At 36.6% G+C, this 16508-nt stretch overlaps 1 protein-coding gene across 5 annotated transcripts in view; it reads left to right on the top strand.

Annotated features, from left to right (window-relative positions):
• Positions 1-16508, top strand: part of LOC150110675 (ecotropic viral integration site 5 ortholog-like) — a 283516-nt gene that overhangs the window by 205079 nt on the left and 61929 nt on the right. For all 5 annotated transcript variants that reach the window (XM_090400284.1, XM_090400267.1, XM_090400257.1 and 2 more), the window contains exon 12: positions 7264-7410. In XM_090400284.1, the coding sequence (XP_090256410.1) occupies positions 7264-7410 (147 nt within the window). The remainder of the gene's footprint in view (positions 1-7263; positions 7411-16508) is intronic.

The raw sequence follows: 16508 nt of genomic DNA, 5'->3' as shown, positions 1-16508 counted from the left end.
GTTTCTGTATATATGAAAATAAATAAAATAAATTAAAAATATAAAAAAATTAAAAAATATATATAAAAGTAATAAAGATTAAAAAAGAGATCCTTGGGATTTCTTTTTTAATCCTTGGGGTAAGGAAAAAAAAAAAAAAAGACCACAAATGGACTATTGGACATATTTCTGTACAAATATGGTTGCCAGGATTTTGAAGTGCACCCATTTAATATTTTCTGTTAATGCATGTTACATTAGGGGAGAGGGCGCTAGTGGGTCAAGCGCTACGAACGTGCTTTGAAGAGCTCCTGATTCAGATAAGTTTTACTAGGAATAATTAAGTATATATGCGTAATTGTTTAAGTAAGAGCGGCTGTAAACGTTGTACGCTACCGATATTATTAGTGTGGGGTTTTTTTTCTTGCTTAAACTAAATAAGAAAACGTTAATATTAGACCTAGTAACCTGCAGAGAAAAAAAATGGCGGCTGCATTGTCATTCCATGATTGTAATTTGGATTTCAGTAGGTTCGTTAAGTGTGAGGTCTGTTATATGTATTCCTTCGATTACATAAATGATTTGTGGATGTTTAGTGCGGATGGAAGAAGGGTGTGTGCGAAATGTGACCTGAACGAGGAATTGATGAATGCGAATATGAAGTTGATGACAGAAAGTGCTAGTACCGATTGTGTCGTGAGTGCACGTTTGAAAGAGAATGGCGAGAAAGACAGGCGAAAAAATGTTAAAAAATCAGGAAAAAAGAAAAAGAGCGATTTGACAACCGTAACGGATGTTAAAAGGGACGAAAGTGAGGCGGAAAGAAACGAAATTGAGAGAACGAATGAAAGTAGAAATGGCGTGGTGCAGAAACCGCAAGTAAAAAAAATCGAAAGAATGAATGATAGCGAAAAAAGAATGACTGATGGCGAAAGTTGGACGCATGTTGGAACGAAAGTACTGAACCAAAGAAAGATGAATGACAGTAAAAGTGAGAAGAATGATAGCGAAAGTTGGACGCATGTTAGTCCGAAAGTACGGAAACAAAGAAAGATATGTGAGAGTGAAAGTGAGAAGAATGACAGTGAAAGTTGGACGTATGTTGGACCAAAAGTACGGAAACAAAGAAGGATGAATGAGAGGGAAAGTGAGAAGAGAGGGTCGAGAGTTAGAAAGTTAGAAAGATTTAATGATAGAGTGAATGTGTCGCGAGGTTCAGAAGGTGAATTGGATTGGATGAAGCAAGAAATGAAATGGATGCGGAATGAAATTAAGAGAATGCAGGTCAAAACTATTAAAATAAATCATGATGGCATGAAAGAGTTAACAAAAGATGAGCGAGTGGCGTTGTATGGCGACTCCATTATTAAAGGTGTGCTAGAGGATAAAATGCACAAGGTATGTTTTCCAGGCGGTAAAATGAGTAGAGTGATTGAGGCATTGAACGAGCAAAAGAGTTAATTGTATTAATTGGAACAAATGATTTGAGAGAGAACAAAGAGCATGTCAAAATGAATGTCAGGAGACTGCTTGGAAAGATAAAGGAGAATAGTGTGACAGGAAGGGTGGTCAGTGTGTTGCCTAGGTATGATTGTGGTGAAATGAGGCGGAGAGCAAGGATTATGAATGATATTCTGGCTGAAATGTGTGAGGAGATGGGAGTACAGTTTGTTAATGTGTGGAATGAGTTTGAGGGACGAAGTGAGCTGTATGGGAGCGATGGACTGCATTTGAGTGGTTATGGTGTGAGTCGCTTGGAGAGACTGCTGCTGGAAGGTAGAGAAGTGAATAGAGAGAATGAATCAGATCAAGAGGGGAGTGATGTGGAAGAGCAGGAGAGTAAGACAGGAGAGATTGAAGGAGTGGAAATGAATGTGGAAGTGAGTGGTATGAGTATAGATAATGAGAGAATGGGTGTGCAAGAGGAGCAGGGAAACGGGGAGGCTCAGGGTGGACAGGGATACACAGCGTGAGAAAGGTGGATGCTCCAAGAGGAGGTGAGAGAATGTGCAGGCAGGAAAGTAATGGGATGATCAGGGATCAAAAGGAAACAGATGGAATTGCAAAGGGTTCTAAAATGAAGAAGCAGAAAGGGAAATGGCCCCAGTCCAGCATGGAGAGATCACATCGAGTGAGTGGTATCAGTGGAATTAGCTGTAGATCCAGAAATGAGTTGTTGTGTTTGTATACCAATGCTAGAAGTATAAGAAACAAGGCGGATGAAATGGTTGCACTAATTGCGTCTGTGCACCCAGAGATTGTCGGAATAAGTGAGACATGGTTAGATGAGGATGACATCCTGACAGGAATAGAGATGGAAAGGTATGATGTGTTTCGTGAGGATAGAAGGGGTAAAAAGGGAGGGGGAGTGCTATTGATGATAGAGAAAGAGTTATGTCCATACAAGGTAGAGATGCAAGGGGGAAATGGGGCCAGTGGTTTTGAGGCAGTATGGTGTGAGATAGAGGTGAATAGAATCAAATACTTGGTGGGATGTTGTTATAGACCTGGTAATGTGGATGGTGGTGATAGTGAAATGTATAGTCAAATAAGCCAAGCAAATAAGAAAAGGGTGATCATTATGGGTGATTTTAATTATGGCAATATAGACTGGAATGAAGAGATAGCAACTGGAAGTAAAGAAAATGAGTTTCTTGAGTTTTTGAGGGATAACTACCTCAGACAGTATGTAACAGAGGGCACAAGAGGATTAAGGGTCTTGGATTTGGTCATCTCATCAGAGGATGTAATTATCAATGAGGTATCAAATCATCCACCAATTGGTGAAAGTGACCATGAGGTGATTACTTGGGTGGTTGCCAGCAGTGCAAGGACCCCTGTGAAAAAAGGGTATATGTGGAACTACAAGGGGGGTGATTATGAAGAGCTCAGGAGACAGCTTGCAGGTGTAGCATGGAATGAGGAGTTAGCTGGAAAAGAGATCAATGCAGCTTGGGGGATTTTCAAAAAATATTTAGTGGATGCAATGTCTAAATGTATACCACGGGTGAGAAGGTTAAATAAGTTAGGTGTGAGATGGATGAATAAAGAGATTAAGCATGCGATACAGAGAAAGAGGGCATTGTGGAGGCAGCATAAGAGAAGTGGAAGTAACCAATTTCATGAGTTCTACAAAGACCAGGCAAGGAGAGTGACTTGGTTGGTGAGAGTAGCTAAAGAGAGGTATGAACAGCAGTTAGCTAATGAAGCTAAAAAGAATCCTAGGGAGTTCTTTCGATATGTAGCCAGCAAAAGAAAGAATGATTATGGAAGGATGACATTGATTGGAGGAAATGGTATAAAGACAGCTGTTGCAGAATGTGTGGTGGAGATACTTAATGAGCAGTTCATAAAGATCTTTCAATCTTGTGAATGTGACTTCATGGAGAGATTAAGAGCAGTTGATGATGGGGAGGAGAGACTGACTGTAAGTGAGCAAGAGGTGTTTGGGGAGTTGAGTAAACTAGATGTAAATAAGGCTGTGGGACTTGATAATATATCACCGCATATTCTGAAGGAATGTGCCAGAGAGTTGACAACTGCCTTGACATATTTTTTTTAATACGAGTCTTGCACTTGGTCAAGTCCCTAAAGAGTGGAAGGAGGGCAAGATTGTGCCACTTCATAAAGGAGGTGATCGAACTCGAGCATCAAACTATAGGCTTATCTGTGTGTCGGGTGTTGTGGTTAAGTTGTTGGAGAAGCTTGTGAGAACTAGAATCCAGAGTTGGGTTGACAACAATGGTATAATCTTTGATGGACAGCATGGATTTGCTAAAGGGAGGTCGTGTTTTAGTAATCTACTTACTTATTACAATAAAGTGACTGCTTCCTTGGACAGAGGAGAAGGATACACAGTAATATACTTGGATTTCGCAAAAGCTTTTGATAGAGTGCCTCATGATAAGTTGACAGTCAAACTAGAGCAGATGGGGTTGGATATTAGATTAGTGCATTGGATTGGAGACTGGCTATCTGATAGGTATCAACAAGTTGTGTATGGGGGTGCAATATCCAGGAAAAGGAAAGTCACTAGTGGAGTGCCTCAGGGATCTGTTTTAGGGCCATTACTATTTAACTTGTATATTAATGATATTGGCGAAGATTTGGATGGAGATATTCAGTTGTTTGCAGACGATGCAAAGTTGGGACGAACCATAAAGAGTAGTGAAGATGTTGTGGCCTTGCAAGAAGACTTGAATAAATTGAGTGATTGGGCAAGCAAATGGGGGTGGGAGTTCAATGTTGCAAAATGTAAGGTTTTAAAATTTGGAAAACAAAGATGGGATGCAGAATTTATGCTTGGTAAGAATATATTGTTGGAAGTAGAGGAAATAAGAGATCTGGGAGTGATAGTGGATAAGGATCTAAAATTTAGGGGTCACATCGCCAAAATTGTGAAGACAACACAAAGACTTCTGGGAATGATGAGGAGGACACTGACGTGTAGAAGTAGGGAGATTCTTGTTCCATTGTATAAGGCTTTGATTAGGCCACACATGGACTATTGTGCCCAGATTTGGTCACCTGGTTTTCAGAAGGATGAAGAGATGTTGGAAAGGGTCCAAAGGCGACTGACTAAGGTAGTTTCTGACCTCTGGAATGTCGAGTATGAGGAAAGATTGAAAAGATGTAATTTGCAGAGACTAGTGGAGAGAAGGAAGAGGGGAGATATGATAGAGACCTACAAGTTGGTAAGGGGTTGCTATAGGATCAATGGTGGAGAAGTTCTACAGCGAATAGTGGGAGATCAGGGGAGAACCAGAGGTCATCCCTGGAAACTGTATAAAGAGGGTGTGAGTAGGGGAGTGAGAGGCAGGTTTTTTTCGTGCAGAGTTGTGAACGATTGGAATGCCTTGCCTGAGAGTGTGGTGTCTGCAAGGAGTTTGAATGTGTTTAAGACCCGGTATGATGAGATGTGTGTGAGATAAAAGGACCTCCTAGATGAGTCTTTGACTCCATGAGGTCTTGTTTAATAATAATAATAATAATAATAATTATTAGTACTGTTGAATTTTAGGTGGTTTCATTATCTGACTTTCTTCTGTTCCTCCTGGTTCTTTGACAAAATCACTAGAGTAGAAGGGCTTATTTAATCAACCAACTCTCATTTGCATGATGTGTGATTAGTGTACCATCATATTATTGGCATGTAGTTTCATCCAGTAGTACAGAATACAGTTTGATCATACAGAACAGAGCAGAACTTGTTATGAAGCACACCATAGAAAGAGTAAGAACTGGCTATATTTCAGAAGTCCAAGTCAGTTTTCTGCATTCCTTACAACAATCCTCATGGCTATGTGGAATTTGCCTCCCTTTATATATAATCTTGTACATCACAGATCACAAAAACCACAACACATAAAACTGTTGTAACACAACAGTGTTCTGTATGTATGATAGGAGAAAGAATGGCTCTGTTAATGTATTTCTTGAAGAGCTACAGTTCATAGTCATTGGGAAAACAGAATGGAGGCAAGCTGTTCCAAAATAGAAACAAATGGAGTGAAAGAGGATAACGAGTTTATTCAGCAAGTTTAAAGCTGAGCTGTATATGAATGTTGACTTGTTCATCAAGCTGCTGATCTTCTATTACAGTGGAAGAATGGTGGTGACCAATTTAGTGAATCAGCTTCCATGAAAATGTCTATTAAAAAAGAAAAAAAAAATCAGAAGCAGAGCATTTCAGTGATGGGAGGGATTTTTTTTTTTGGTGGGGGGGATAAGTGGATTGTTCTCTTCTGAATAGAATTCTCTCCAAGCATTCTATTTAGAAGTTAACCTGCTTAATAGATGATTTTCTCTCTCTCTTTCACACACATGCAAGTTCCTTCCAATCATGCTTATAGATGCTTTCTGTTCAGTTGTCTTGTATAGGTGATGAATTGTAAATCAGACTAAGATGAGAAATTTTATCAAAATAAAGAGAGGAAAAAAGTGGGATCTTTCTTCTGAGAATAACAGAATGTCTTTTGGTAGTACTGAAATTCTCTGGGTTATTTTCATATTACTGAATGACGTAATATTTACGTGGTGGTGGACTGGGTGAATTGCTAAAACTGGCATCTGCCATGTTGCATACAATTGATACAGTTAGATACAATACTGAGACAATAGAATCCTAACAAAATACCAAACAAACACAAAAAAAAAACTCATCAATTTGAATAGCACTGACTACTGAAGAATGCTGAGGAAATTATTACTTAAGGCATTTTTATAGAAGATTTTGAAGTTTGAATCATTTGAACCCTATAGTGTTTGTTGAATGAAGAAAAATGAGATGAAACTCTGACATGCAGTGGATGTCCAGAGAAATTGGCAACTCACTCACAAAGGGCAGAAAGGAGACCATGATTTATAGACCTCGCAAGGAGGCATCTATACTAGACTTGATCATCAAATGGCTTGAAAACTGTCAAGAGATACCTAAGAATTCACAACAGTTGTAAATTCTTAGGGATCTCTTGGATTTTGGTACACCACACTAAATATGATGAGAGTAGTATTCTAAAGTTAGGTTGTTTAATTGAGAAAGGGTGTTGTCTTGAACTGGAGAGGGCATCAAATTTTTTGGAGGCTGAGAAAACTGTATCATATTTGTGCCAGGAAAGGCTAGGTGTAAGTCAGGCAAAGAAGAAGAATGTTATCAAATTAAGGGAAGTGAAGCAAGATCTTTCTCAGACAAAAGAAGACAAAATTATCTTCTGGTTTCATTGAAATTCAGCTGATTCTCATCCTAGTAAAGAATGCTGAGGAGATTAGCATTTATGGAGAATTTTGGATCATTCTCTTCCATAAGAAACTTAAAAACAAAGTATATATAAAATCAAAGAGGGCACGGGTAACGTGAAGATGGAGGTAATGCATGTTGCAAGCTGTTAAAAAAAATAAGTATTAGTAATAAGGAAAAATGTTGTTTATTTTATTGCCATAACTGGTTCTTAAGTTGGTGCTATTCAAATTGATGAGTTTTTTGTATGTTTGTGTGGTATTTTGTTAGGATTTTATTGTCTCAATATTGTGTCAATTGTATGCAATATGGCAGCTGCCAGTTTTAGCAATTCACCCAGTCCACCACCATGTAAAGATTACGTCATTCATAACATAGTTGATGATTTTGTTGTTTGCTACACAGGAAGTATGTACATGTCCCGTTGTTTAAAAATGTGAAATGTTTTTCTTAAATGTTTTCCCTTATTAGAAATTTTCAAAAACTTTAGATTTATAAGGATCATCTTGGATATATATTTTTTCTGCTATAAAATCATTTAATTGCAGATCAATTCCCAGCCTCCTTCCTTGGAACCACAAACTGTAGATATTCTCTCTTCTCTTCAAGAAGAAGCAGTAGCTGTGAAGCTTAAGGAGGCAGATAGTCTAGAGACTCTAAAGCAATTACGGCAAAGGGTTCAAGAACTAGAAGAGGTAAGATTTTAGTCATTGGTATTAAAAAGAAAAAAAATTAATCCCAAAAAAATTAATTGTATGTTGGGGTATTTTTTCATTTTGAAATGCTGAATTTCCTTAAAAGAATCATCTTCAGGTAAGTATATTTTCTATTTAAATTTGATGATTCAGATAAGTATTTCATGTTTGCACAATTCCTTGTGAAAGAAATTATGCAAACATGATATTGACCGAGTGGTTAGCATATCCGCTCTCTAGCCAAAAGGCTGCATGTTTGTATCCCGCCGTGGGCATGGATGTTTGTGATTATCTGTGAAAGTACTGGTGGTGTTAGTTGGCAGTAGATGGCGTTTGTGTTAGATGATGAAGGTTGGTGGAGTAGTGAGATGAAGAATTGTAGAGTAGATACCCTCTCTTGATGAGTCTTTGGACTCCCTGGAGGTGTGGTGTAATAATAATAATAAATTGATACATATTTCTTTTCCCTATTTTTTGTCTCTGTCTGTCTCTCTATTTCAATTCCCCCCTTCCCCCAATGTATAGTTTTATTCAATAAGAGTAGATGGGGGGATGCTCTAAGGGAAAAGGACAGTGATTGTTTTCTTTGAAGTGTGTGTGTGTGTGTGTGTGTGTGTTAATTATAAAGCAATACACATTTTGATAAAGGTATTTGTCATCTAATTAATTAGTTTTAGGAATGCCCCATGGAAGTTATACCACTTGAAATTACTACAGACCAGAAGAAATAAATTGGGTGTATGATGTATTGAGAAGGCTAAATATTAATACAGCTGTTGAATCGGCTCTTTAATGAGTTATAGTAGGGATGGTCCAAAGAGTGAAAGATTGGCAAAATAATGCCATTTCATGAAAGGTAGATGTATCTGATTATATATCTGCAGTAGTGGTTTAGGTATGGGAGAGATTTTTTAGCAATAGAATACAGGATTGGGTTGATGGATATAAGGTTTTCTTAAGTGGGCAGCATGTGGTTGTAAAAGATAAGTCTTGCTTTAACAGTGTGCCTATGTTTTATGATATAGTGACTAAATATGCTGGATAAGGAGGGGTGAAAAACTCATTGTATATGATTATAATTATGGATGCACCAAATTGGGATTTGGTTGAAACACTGAATACCAAATATTCAGTTTGCAAGTTGACTGATGCACTGAATATTCACCTGAAGTATAATGAATTAATTAGACATATGAAGAGCCAAAGGCTTCAATTTGGCGACATATAACTTGTTTAAGTTAAGGGATATATATCCCATATCATTTCTTAGCCGAATAAGAAACTCAAAGAGTTTCATGCCGAATATAGTAGAAACTATATGTAGTAGAAACTCTTTGAGTTTCTTATTCGGCTAAGAAATGATATGGGATATATATCCCTTAACTTAAACAAGTTATATGTCGCCGAATTGAAGCCTTTGGCTCTTCATATGTCTAATAATTTATTAGGACACCTTTTGGCAATACTCATAGAAGGGTGGTAAGTTCTGTTCGCTACAAACTTGATATTAACTAGGTCTACTACCTACTCACTGATGAGACCTCAATAAAGGTTGAAACCAGTCTGGGTAGTGACCTTCTCTCATAATGTGAACAGTAATACAGCTTCTAGGAGCTAAGTTCACATTATGGGTAAATATCAAGAATAGTGATCGGAGCTTGCTCCACCTTAGACATGAGTTGCCTCAGCTTGCACTACTTAAGGGTCAGTTGCTGCAGTATCCGGGTATTTGCTTACACCTGGGATCGCCGAACTTTATATAGTTTCTGCTATGTTCAGCATGAAACTCTTCGAGTTTCTTATTCGGCTAAGAAACGATATGGGATATATATCCCTTAACTTAAATAATGAATTAAATTTTATAAAAAAGTTTTTCAAAAAAAATACTCAATTAAAAATTGATCATTTTTAATGTATATTTTTTTATTGTTTATATTAATTTGCAGTGTTTAGAATTTAATTATGCTCTAGCTTGAATATTCAGTACTTCATCCAAATTGCAGAATAAAGAAAAACTAGGTGAAGTGTAATGCATTTTTTTTTAACTTTTGAAAGTTTCAAAAACTGACTGGAAAGCAACTCCAGTGCTGGAGAATACAATCTCCACCATTGGAATTGATTTATTTTGCAGTACTAAAAAGACATGCACAGCTGAGGAATCTGTATATTTGCCTTTTATTAGTTATTTTAATAAGGTTTCACTAGCCTGCCAACTGCAAACTGCTAGTTTTAATCGGAGATCAGGCAGAAACCTTAAAATAACAAGAATCTTCTCAATACTAAAGCAATTTTTTTCCGAGAATTGTATTTTTAATAATTGAACAGCAGTTGGTTCTTAAGAGTAATTATCAAAGAACCTAAATATATTCATTTCGGTGTTGTAAACTAAACGGATCAATTCATATTTTATGCACTACTTAAGAAACTTGGAAAGTTTTCAATTGCTGCAAGTTAAAACTCTGATGCTGAGAATTGCATTTTCATAAACTTTATTCGAAACTCTCCAAGTTATATATATATATATATATATATATATATATAACAGAAGAGCTGGTCTAAAAATAAACAGAGAAAAAACTAAAATCATGTTTAATCATTTTGTAGCACCAAAAAAAAAAAAAAAGAAAACTAATTTTTAGAAAGAGTCACTTCATACGCATATTTAGGTCATCCATTGGCCTGGTTGGCCAAGTGGTTAGCATATCCGATCTTCAGCCAAAAGGCCACAGGTTCGAATCCCACCATGGGCATGAGTGTTTGTGATTGTTTGTGGAAATACTAGTGGTGGTGGTGTGAGGTAGTAGATGGCATTGGTTTAGTCACAGTTAGTTGTAGTTGTTGGTTTGGGTGATGGAGGAGAGTTGTGGAGTAGGTGCCCTCCCTCGATGAGTCTTTGGACTCCCTGGAGGTGTCATGTAATAATAATAATAATAATCTCATTGATCTAAACAGTGGACTCCAACAGGAAATAAACAGAAGGGCTCAACTGGCCTGGAGTGCATTTGGAAAATTGAAAAGTATTTTTCAAAACAGGGATGTCCCACTCTGTTTAAAAGTAAGACATATAACCAGTGTATTCTTCCAGTCATCACATATGGTTGTGAAACTTGGTCTCTGACAAAAGCACTGACAAATAAACTAACAACTGATGCTAGGTATCACTTTAAGAGATAAGAAACAAAATACCTGGATAAGAAGCCAGATTCATATCACAGACATCATTCTTTACAACAAGTGACTAAAATGGAAATGGGCCAGACCTTCATCCAGAAGAGAAGACAAGTGATGGACCACCATACTAACAAAGTGGATTTCAAAAGAAGGGAAATGAGGTTGAGGATGTCCTAAAAGAAGATGGGAACAATGAACTGTCAAAATTTATTGTAAACAATTGGTCAACCATAGCCCAGAACAGAGAAAGGTGGGAAGAGCTGGAGAAGGTCTTTGTCCAGCAGTGGACTGAAAATGGCTGAGAAAAAGGTGTGTGTGTGTGTCTGTGTATTCGGCTAGGAAATAAGCATGCATCTTTAATATCTCCTATTTCTGTTTATTTACATTGCCAACTTGAAGACTTTTAGAATCTTTTATTTAATAATGGGGAAAATAAAATTTTAAAATAAAGCCTAAATATAAAAAATGAAGCCTGTTGGCTCTTTATATTTAAGTTAAAATAAAGCTTTTCCTAAATATAATTTGGAAAAAGCAAAGCAAAAAAAAAACTCAAATTTTAAGTATAGAAACAGAGAGATGCTTCAATTTAAAATAAGGGAAATATTATAATAAAATATGAATGGATCCATAATATATTATGGATCCATTCATATTTTATAGTCAAATGTATATATAAAAAAAAAAAAACCCTTAAAACTTTTAAAAATTTACCAATGAGTTTGTATGAACATAACCTTATCAAGAAAAATTTCCTACCTTTCTTACTTTCCCTTATTTTCATATTTTATTACAAAATATAGATGAATCTGTAATATTTTATTACAGTATCTATGTAAGACAAATATATGCTTCTTTAGCTCTATAGGTTAATATTTTATTATGTACCCACCTAGAAATCATTTAGGATGAATTTAACTTTCTGACATAGTTTTGTTACAATATTGAATGAGCTTTTGTCTTCTCTTCTGCTTTTTTTTAACTTGGTCAGTTCAAAGCCTGATGAAACTTGCTCAGTGCATTAATAAAAGGTGAATATATGGGTTGTGGGTTAGAGTTTGTATTATTTAAATAGTGCAGAAAAGGCAACCAATCTCGTTCTCATAACCTTGCTGGTAAATTGTTGAAACTTCACTTTCTTTCTACATTTGGCTATAAAATATAGATGGATCCATAATATCCTTCATTTTGATATAATAAAACTATCATTTAATTTCATAAAGAACATTGTATTTAAGAAACAATACTGCGTAAAAATCAGAACTTTTGTTCTGATTTTACTTTTTTCAAAAAAAAAAAATATTAATAGAATTTATTTGAAACTGGGAAATATAGTGCATAATTATGGATTTAATAATCAAAATGAATTCATTATAAATCATGATGTAGGAAAATGAATTTTTCAGCATTTTTTTGAGTAGCACATCTGGTTTCTTCATATATATTTCAAACTTAAAATAAAACTTTTAAGCTGGTAGCTATAACTGCAAGAAATTTTCCAAGAAATTGTACTGCAGAATAACTTTACTCATTAAACTTGGACACTCTTCTATTTGAATGGATGTGTGAGACAAGGGAAGCTTTTCCCAATTTGCATTAAATAAATTAAAGATGCTAAGAAATTCTATTTTTTGGTTTCATCCTTTATCCAAGTGTAAGCAGACTGAGTTTGCACATGAAGTAACTTCACGACTAGGCTACTTATATATAGAGGCTAATGACTTCACATCAGTTGCCTGTATCCCATAATGCATGGCACATGTCCTTAGGACATGTATAATGCTATGCATTATGGGAAGGACCACTACCCAGACCAGTTTCAACCTTTATTGAGATCTCATCTGTGGGAGCCAGAGACACAAAAAAGATACCAAGAGTGAAGTAATTGCATTTGTTATGACAAATTTGTGGCCAGTGCAGAGCTTAAAAGATGAGCTAGGAATTTGGCAATTTTTTTTTTATAGTGGCTTCATCCCAGCCGATATCACTTTGAGTAAGGAATTAAATTTGCTCATATAACCAGTTATAACTTTGAACTGTTCTAGCCACTTTAACAATGTGCCTCTCCCTCTCCCATTTTGGTGATACACCAAATGGAGTATCACCAAAATGCATAATCCCATATGGGCAAATATGGGTAATGCATGTAGTGTTGGTAAGGAGCTTCAAAAGAGAAGTGTATTTTGAGTAGTAATCGGCAATATTTCTTGAGTGTTGTACTATTTTTTTTTTTTTTTAAGAATGAAGTGTGTCTGCATGACTTATTAAATTGTTAGATTTATTATTTATTAAACAGAACACAGTGGCAGTATTCACAAGATCAACCATGCGGGCATCGAACAGTGCGACTAGATGAGGACTGCAAAAATCAAGTAGCATTAATGAAATAGACTTTTCAAAATTGATTTGATGTTGTGAGTGTAATATGTATACATGGTGAAGTGTAAGGGATGTGTTTGTGAAAAGAGGATGGGAAATGAGGGAAGGTATGGATTTGTAGGAAGTGCAATATATTATTAGACCACAACACAATAAATGCGAAGCAGATGGAAAAGATAAAAGATGGTGCAAATGAAAGAAATGGAAAGGAAACAAAAGCTAGTGAAACTGACGGAGTGAAAGAATGCAAGAATGTAGAAGCAAAAGTTAATGAAAGCAAGAATGTAGGGGGGGGGAAGAGAGAAAAAAAAGTGTTGAACAAAAGATTAGTATGACTGATGGAAAAAATGAAGAGTTGGCTGCAATGAGGGAGATAGCTCATTTGCACAGAGTGGTACATAGGGTGGAGCGAATGCAAAAATGTCTGGCAAGTGGATCATCTGATAACAGAAAGAAAGAAATGTGAGATAAGAAAAATGAGGGCTTAACCAATGAGAATTTGACGAAATTGCACTTTCCTGGTGTGAAAATTAATGATGTTAGTGAGGCTATTAGAGCACAAAAGGATAGGGTGAAAGAAATGATTGTAGTGGCTTAGAACAAATGATTTAAAAGGAGGAAAGTATGGAATGAGAGAGGTGAAAAAGTTATTGTAAGTAGCAAAAGAAAAGAGTGAGAGTTAAGATAGTGAGTCTATTGCTGGTGAGATTAGAGCTGAGAAGGAGGGCTAAAATAGCAAATGACTCAATTAGGTTATGCAGGAGGAAAGGAATGGTGTGGAGTTTGCGGATGTATTGAATGAGTTTGATGGGTGAAAGGACTTATACAAGAAGGATGGTATACATCTAAATGGATTTGGTGTTCAGAGACTTGAGAAAGTGTTGTTGAATGAAGTGAAAGTGGATGTGCAAAATCAGGGGAACTAGAGCTTTTAGGGGGTGGGGGGTAAGCTGTTGAGTGGATATGCAGACATCACTGAAGCTGTTGAGTTAAGAATGTGCCTAAGTTAGTACCACTGATAACAACCAGAATGGGATAGTTGGTATAAAGTGTCAGGATAGCGATGGGCCTAAGAGGCTTTTGCACTTTATGTACACTAATGCCAGGAGCATTCAGAACAAGCAGGAGGAATTTTTGGCATTGGTTGGCTCATCCAGGCCAAAGGTTATTAGTGAGACATGGTTAACAGAAGATGATATTAGTTAGTGGGATAAAAGGTAAAGGGGTATAGTGTTCAGGGAGGATAGAGAGAAAAGAATGGGGGGAGGGAGGAGTGTTATTAATGATAGCCAAGAACTCTACTAAAGAGTAGAAGTTCAACTGCAGGTCAGTGAAAATAGCACATTTGAGGCTATATGGTGTAAGAATGGAGCTAGCAGAACAAAATTACAATTGGATGCTGCTATGACCAGTCAATGGAAAAGATGGAGATAGTATGCATTGGAAAATAGACTCAATAATAGGAAGATAAGTAATTATTATTGGGGATTTACACTATGGGAACATAGATTGGAAGGAGGAGAGGACACATGGGAGGAAGGAAATGGAATTAATGCAGTTGCTAAAGGATAATTACATGAGACAGAATATGATGGAATATATACTAGGAGTTCATGAGTGCTTGATTAGTAATTGCATCTGAGAATTTGTATATGACGAATATGACCACATTGCCACCAATTGGTGAGAGTGATCATATGATCTTGACCTCAGAGGTGGCCAAATGTATGGAATTTTCAGTTAGGAGATTGCTAGGATCAGTGCCACGGCACATGCAACTGCGAAGGCTGGATATTGATAGTGCATGGGAAGCGGTTAAGAAGTGTTTGAAGGAGGTAATGGCAGACTGCATACCTGGAGTCAGGAGAGTAAATCAAGTAGGAGTTAAATGGATGAACATCATCATCAGGCTGGAGCCGCATGAAAAGAAACAACTGTGCAGGGAATTTAAGGAGAAAGGTGACATTCAGGCACATGAACAGTACAAGGCATAGGCCAAAAGGGTAACTAGTGTGATAAGAAAGGCAAAAACAAATTATGAAAGGAAGTTAGTAAAGCAGGCCAAAGAGAATCCCAAACAGTTCTTTTGATATGCTGCAAGTAAAAGAAAGAATGTATACAGCAGAATGATTTTAAGGAATACCAATGATAGGGAGGTAACCAAATCAGTTGAAATAGTAGAATTGCTAAGCGAACATTTTGCAAGAGTATATCATCCAGGTGGTGATATTGCAGGGATGAGAGAGCTAATGGCGCCTATATGGGAATTGAGGTAAATGAAATGGAGGTGCATAGCATATTACAGAACCTTAATGTGAATACAGATGTGGGATTGGATGGTATATCAGCTCGAGCTTTGCATGAAGCAGAGAAGGAAATTGTCAGTGCCCTGACCATATTGTTTAATCTAAGTCTCAGCTCTGGTTAGTCCTGAGAAGGTGGAAAGAAGGGCAAATAGTTCCACTGCATAACGAGGCTCCAAGACTGATGTAGCAAATTACTGACGATCAGCATATCAGGAGTTGTCAAAGTAGTGGAGAAGTTGATCAAGAGTAAAATACAGGAATGGATAAATGGAAGTGGGATACTGTATGGGGGGGGGGGGCAGCATGGTTTTGTGAATGGTGGGTCATGCCTCAGTAACTTGTTCATGTTTTATAATACAGTGACAGCTGAGTTGCATAAAGGTAATGGTTTGCAGTGATACTGCTGGATTTTGCAAAGGCCTTTGACAGGATACCACATGCATTTCTAATCAGCAAACTGCAGCACATGGGGATTGATATATGGTTGGTGAGATGGATAGGAGGGTAGTTGATGGAGAGATATCAGAGAGTAGTTGATTCAGGAGTAGAGTCCAAAGAAGGCCTGTGACTAGTGGTGTGCCACAGGGTTCTGTTCTTGAACCGCTACTGTTTAATCATTTTCATTAAAGATATGGGAGAGGATCTGAGAGAAACTGTTCAGTTATTTGCCAATAATGCAAAGTTGGGTAGAACAATATTTTAGATTATTTTAATATTTGCCAAATATTTCAGTCTGAAAATAACAGACTATCTTCAGTGGCTACATAGGAACAGTTTTTAACAAGGTGGAATACCAACAATTAATCATTTAAAAGTAGAACGAGTCGGATGATGTTACATTGCTAAGTGTTACAGAGAGGAAAAATTTCATCAGTGATGATTAAACTTTAGGTATTAATTCATAATTTCATGTAATAATCTTAATTTATGAATAACATTAGACTAATGTAGGAATTACAAGTCTCAAATTAAAAAAAAAAAATTAATGTGTTATCCTGATTAAACTTTCCCATATTTTTATAAGGAAATACAGTGATTTCGATTCAAGTTAGGGTGTTGAAGTAAGGCCTCAGCACTTTCTTTAAATAGGCATTCAAATTTATAGCAACATCTGTGTAGAAGGCAAGTCTTGGAACAGAGGATTTATGGCTTGTCTCTATCCAGTGCTGAGCCAATCCAGACTTATCGGATTTGTTGTGCTGAATGTATGATTGATGTTCTTGAATTCTTTTTTCTATAGAGCAT

Source organism: Typopeltis vanoorti, chromosome 1 (genome assembly GCF_054136105.1).
Source record: "Typopeltis vanoorti isolate ZY-2024b chromosome 1, IOZ_Tvanoo_1.0, whole genome shotgun sequence".
Lineage (NCBI taxonomy): Eukaryota > Metazoa > Arthropoda > Arachnida > Uropygi > Thelyphonidae > Typopeltis > Typopeltis vanoorti.
This window is presented reverse-complemented; position numbering and strand designations above follow the sequence as displayed.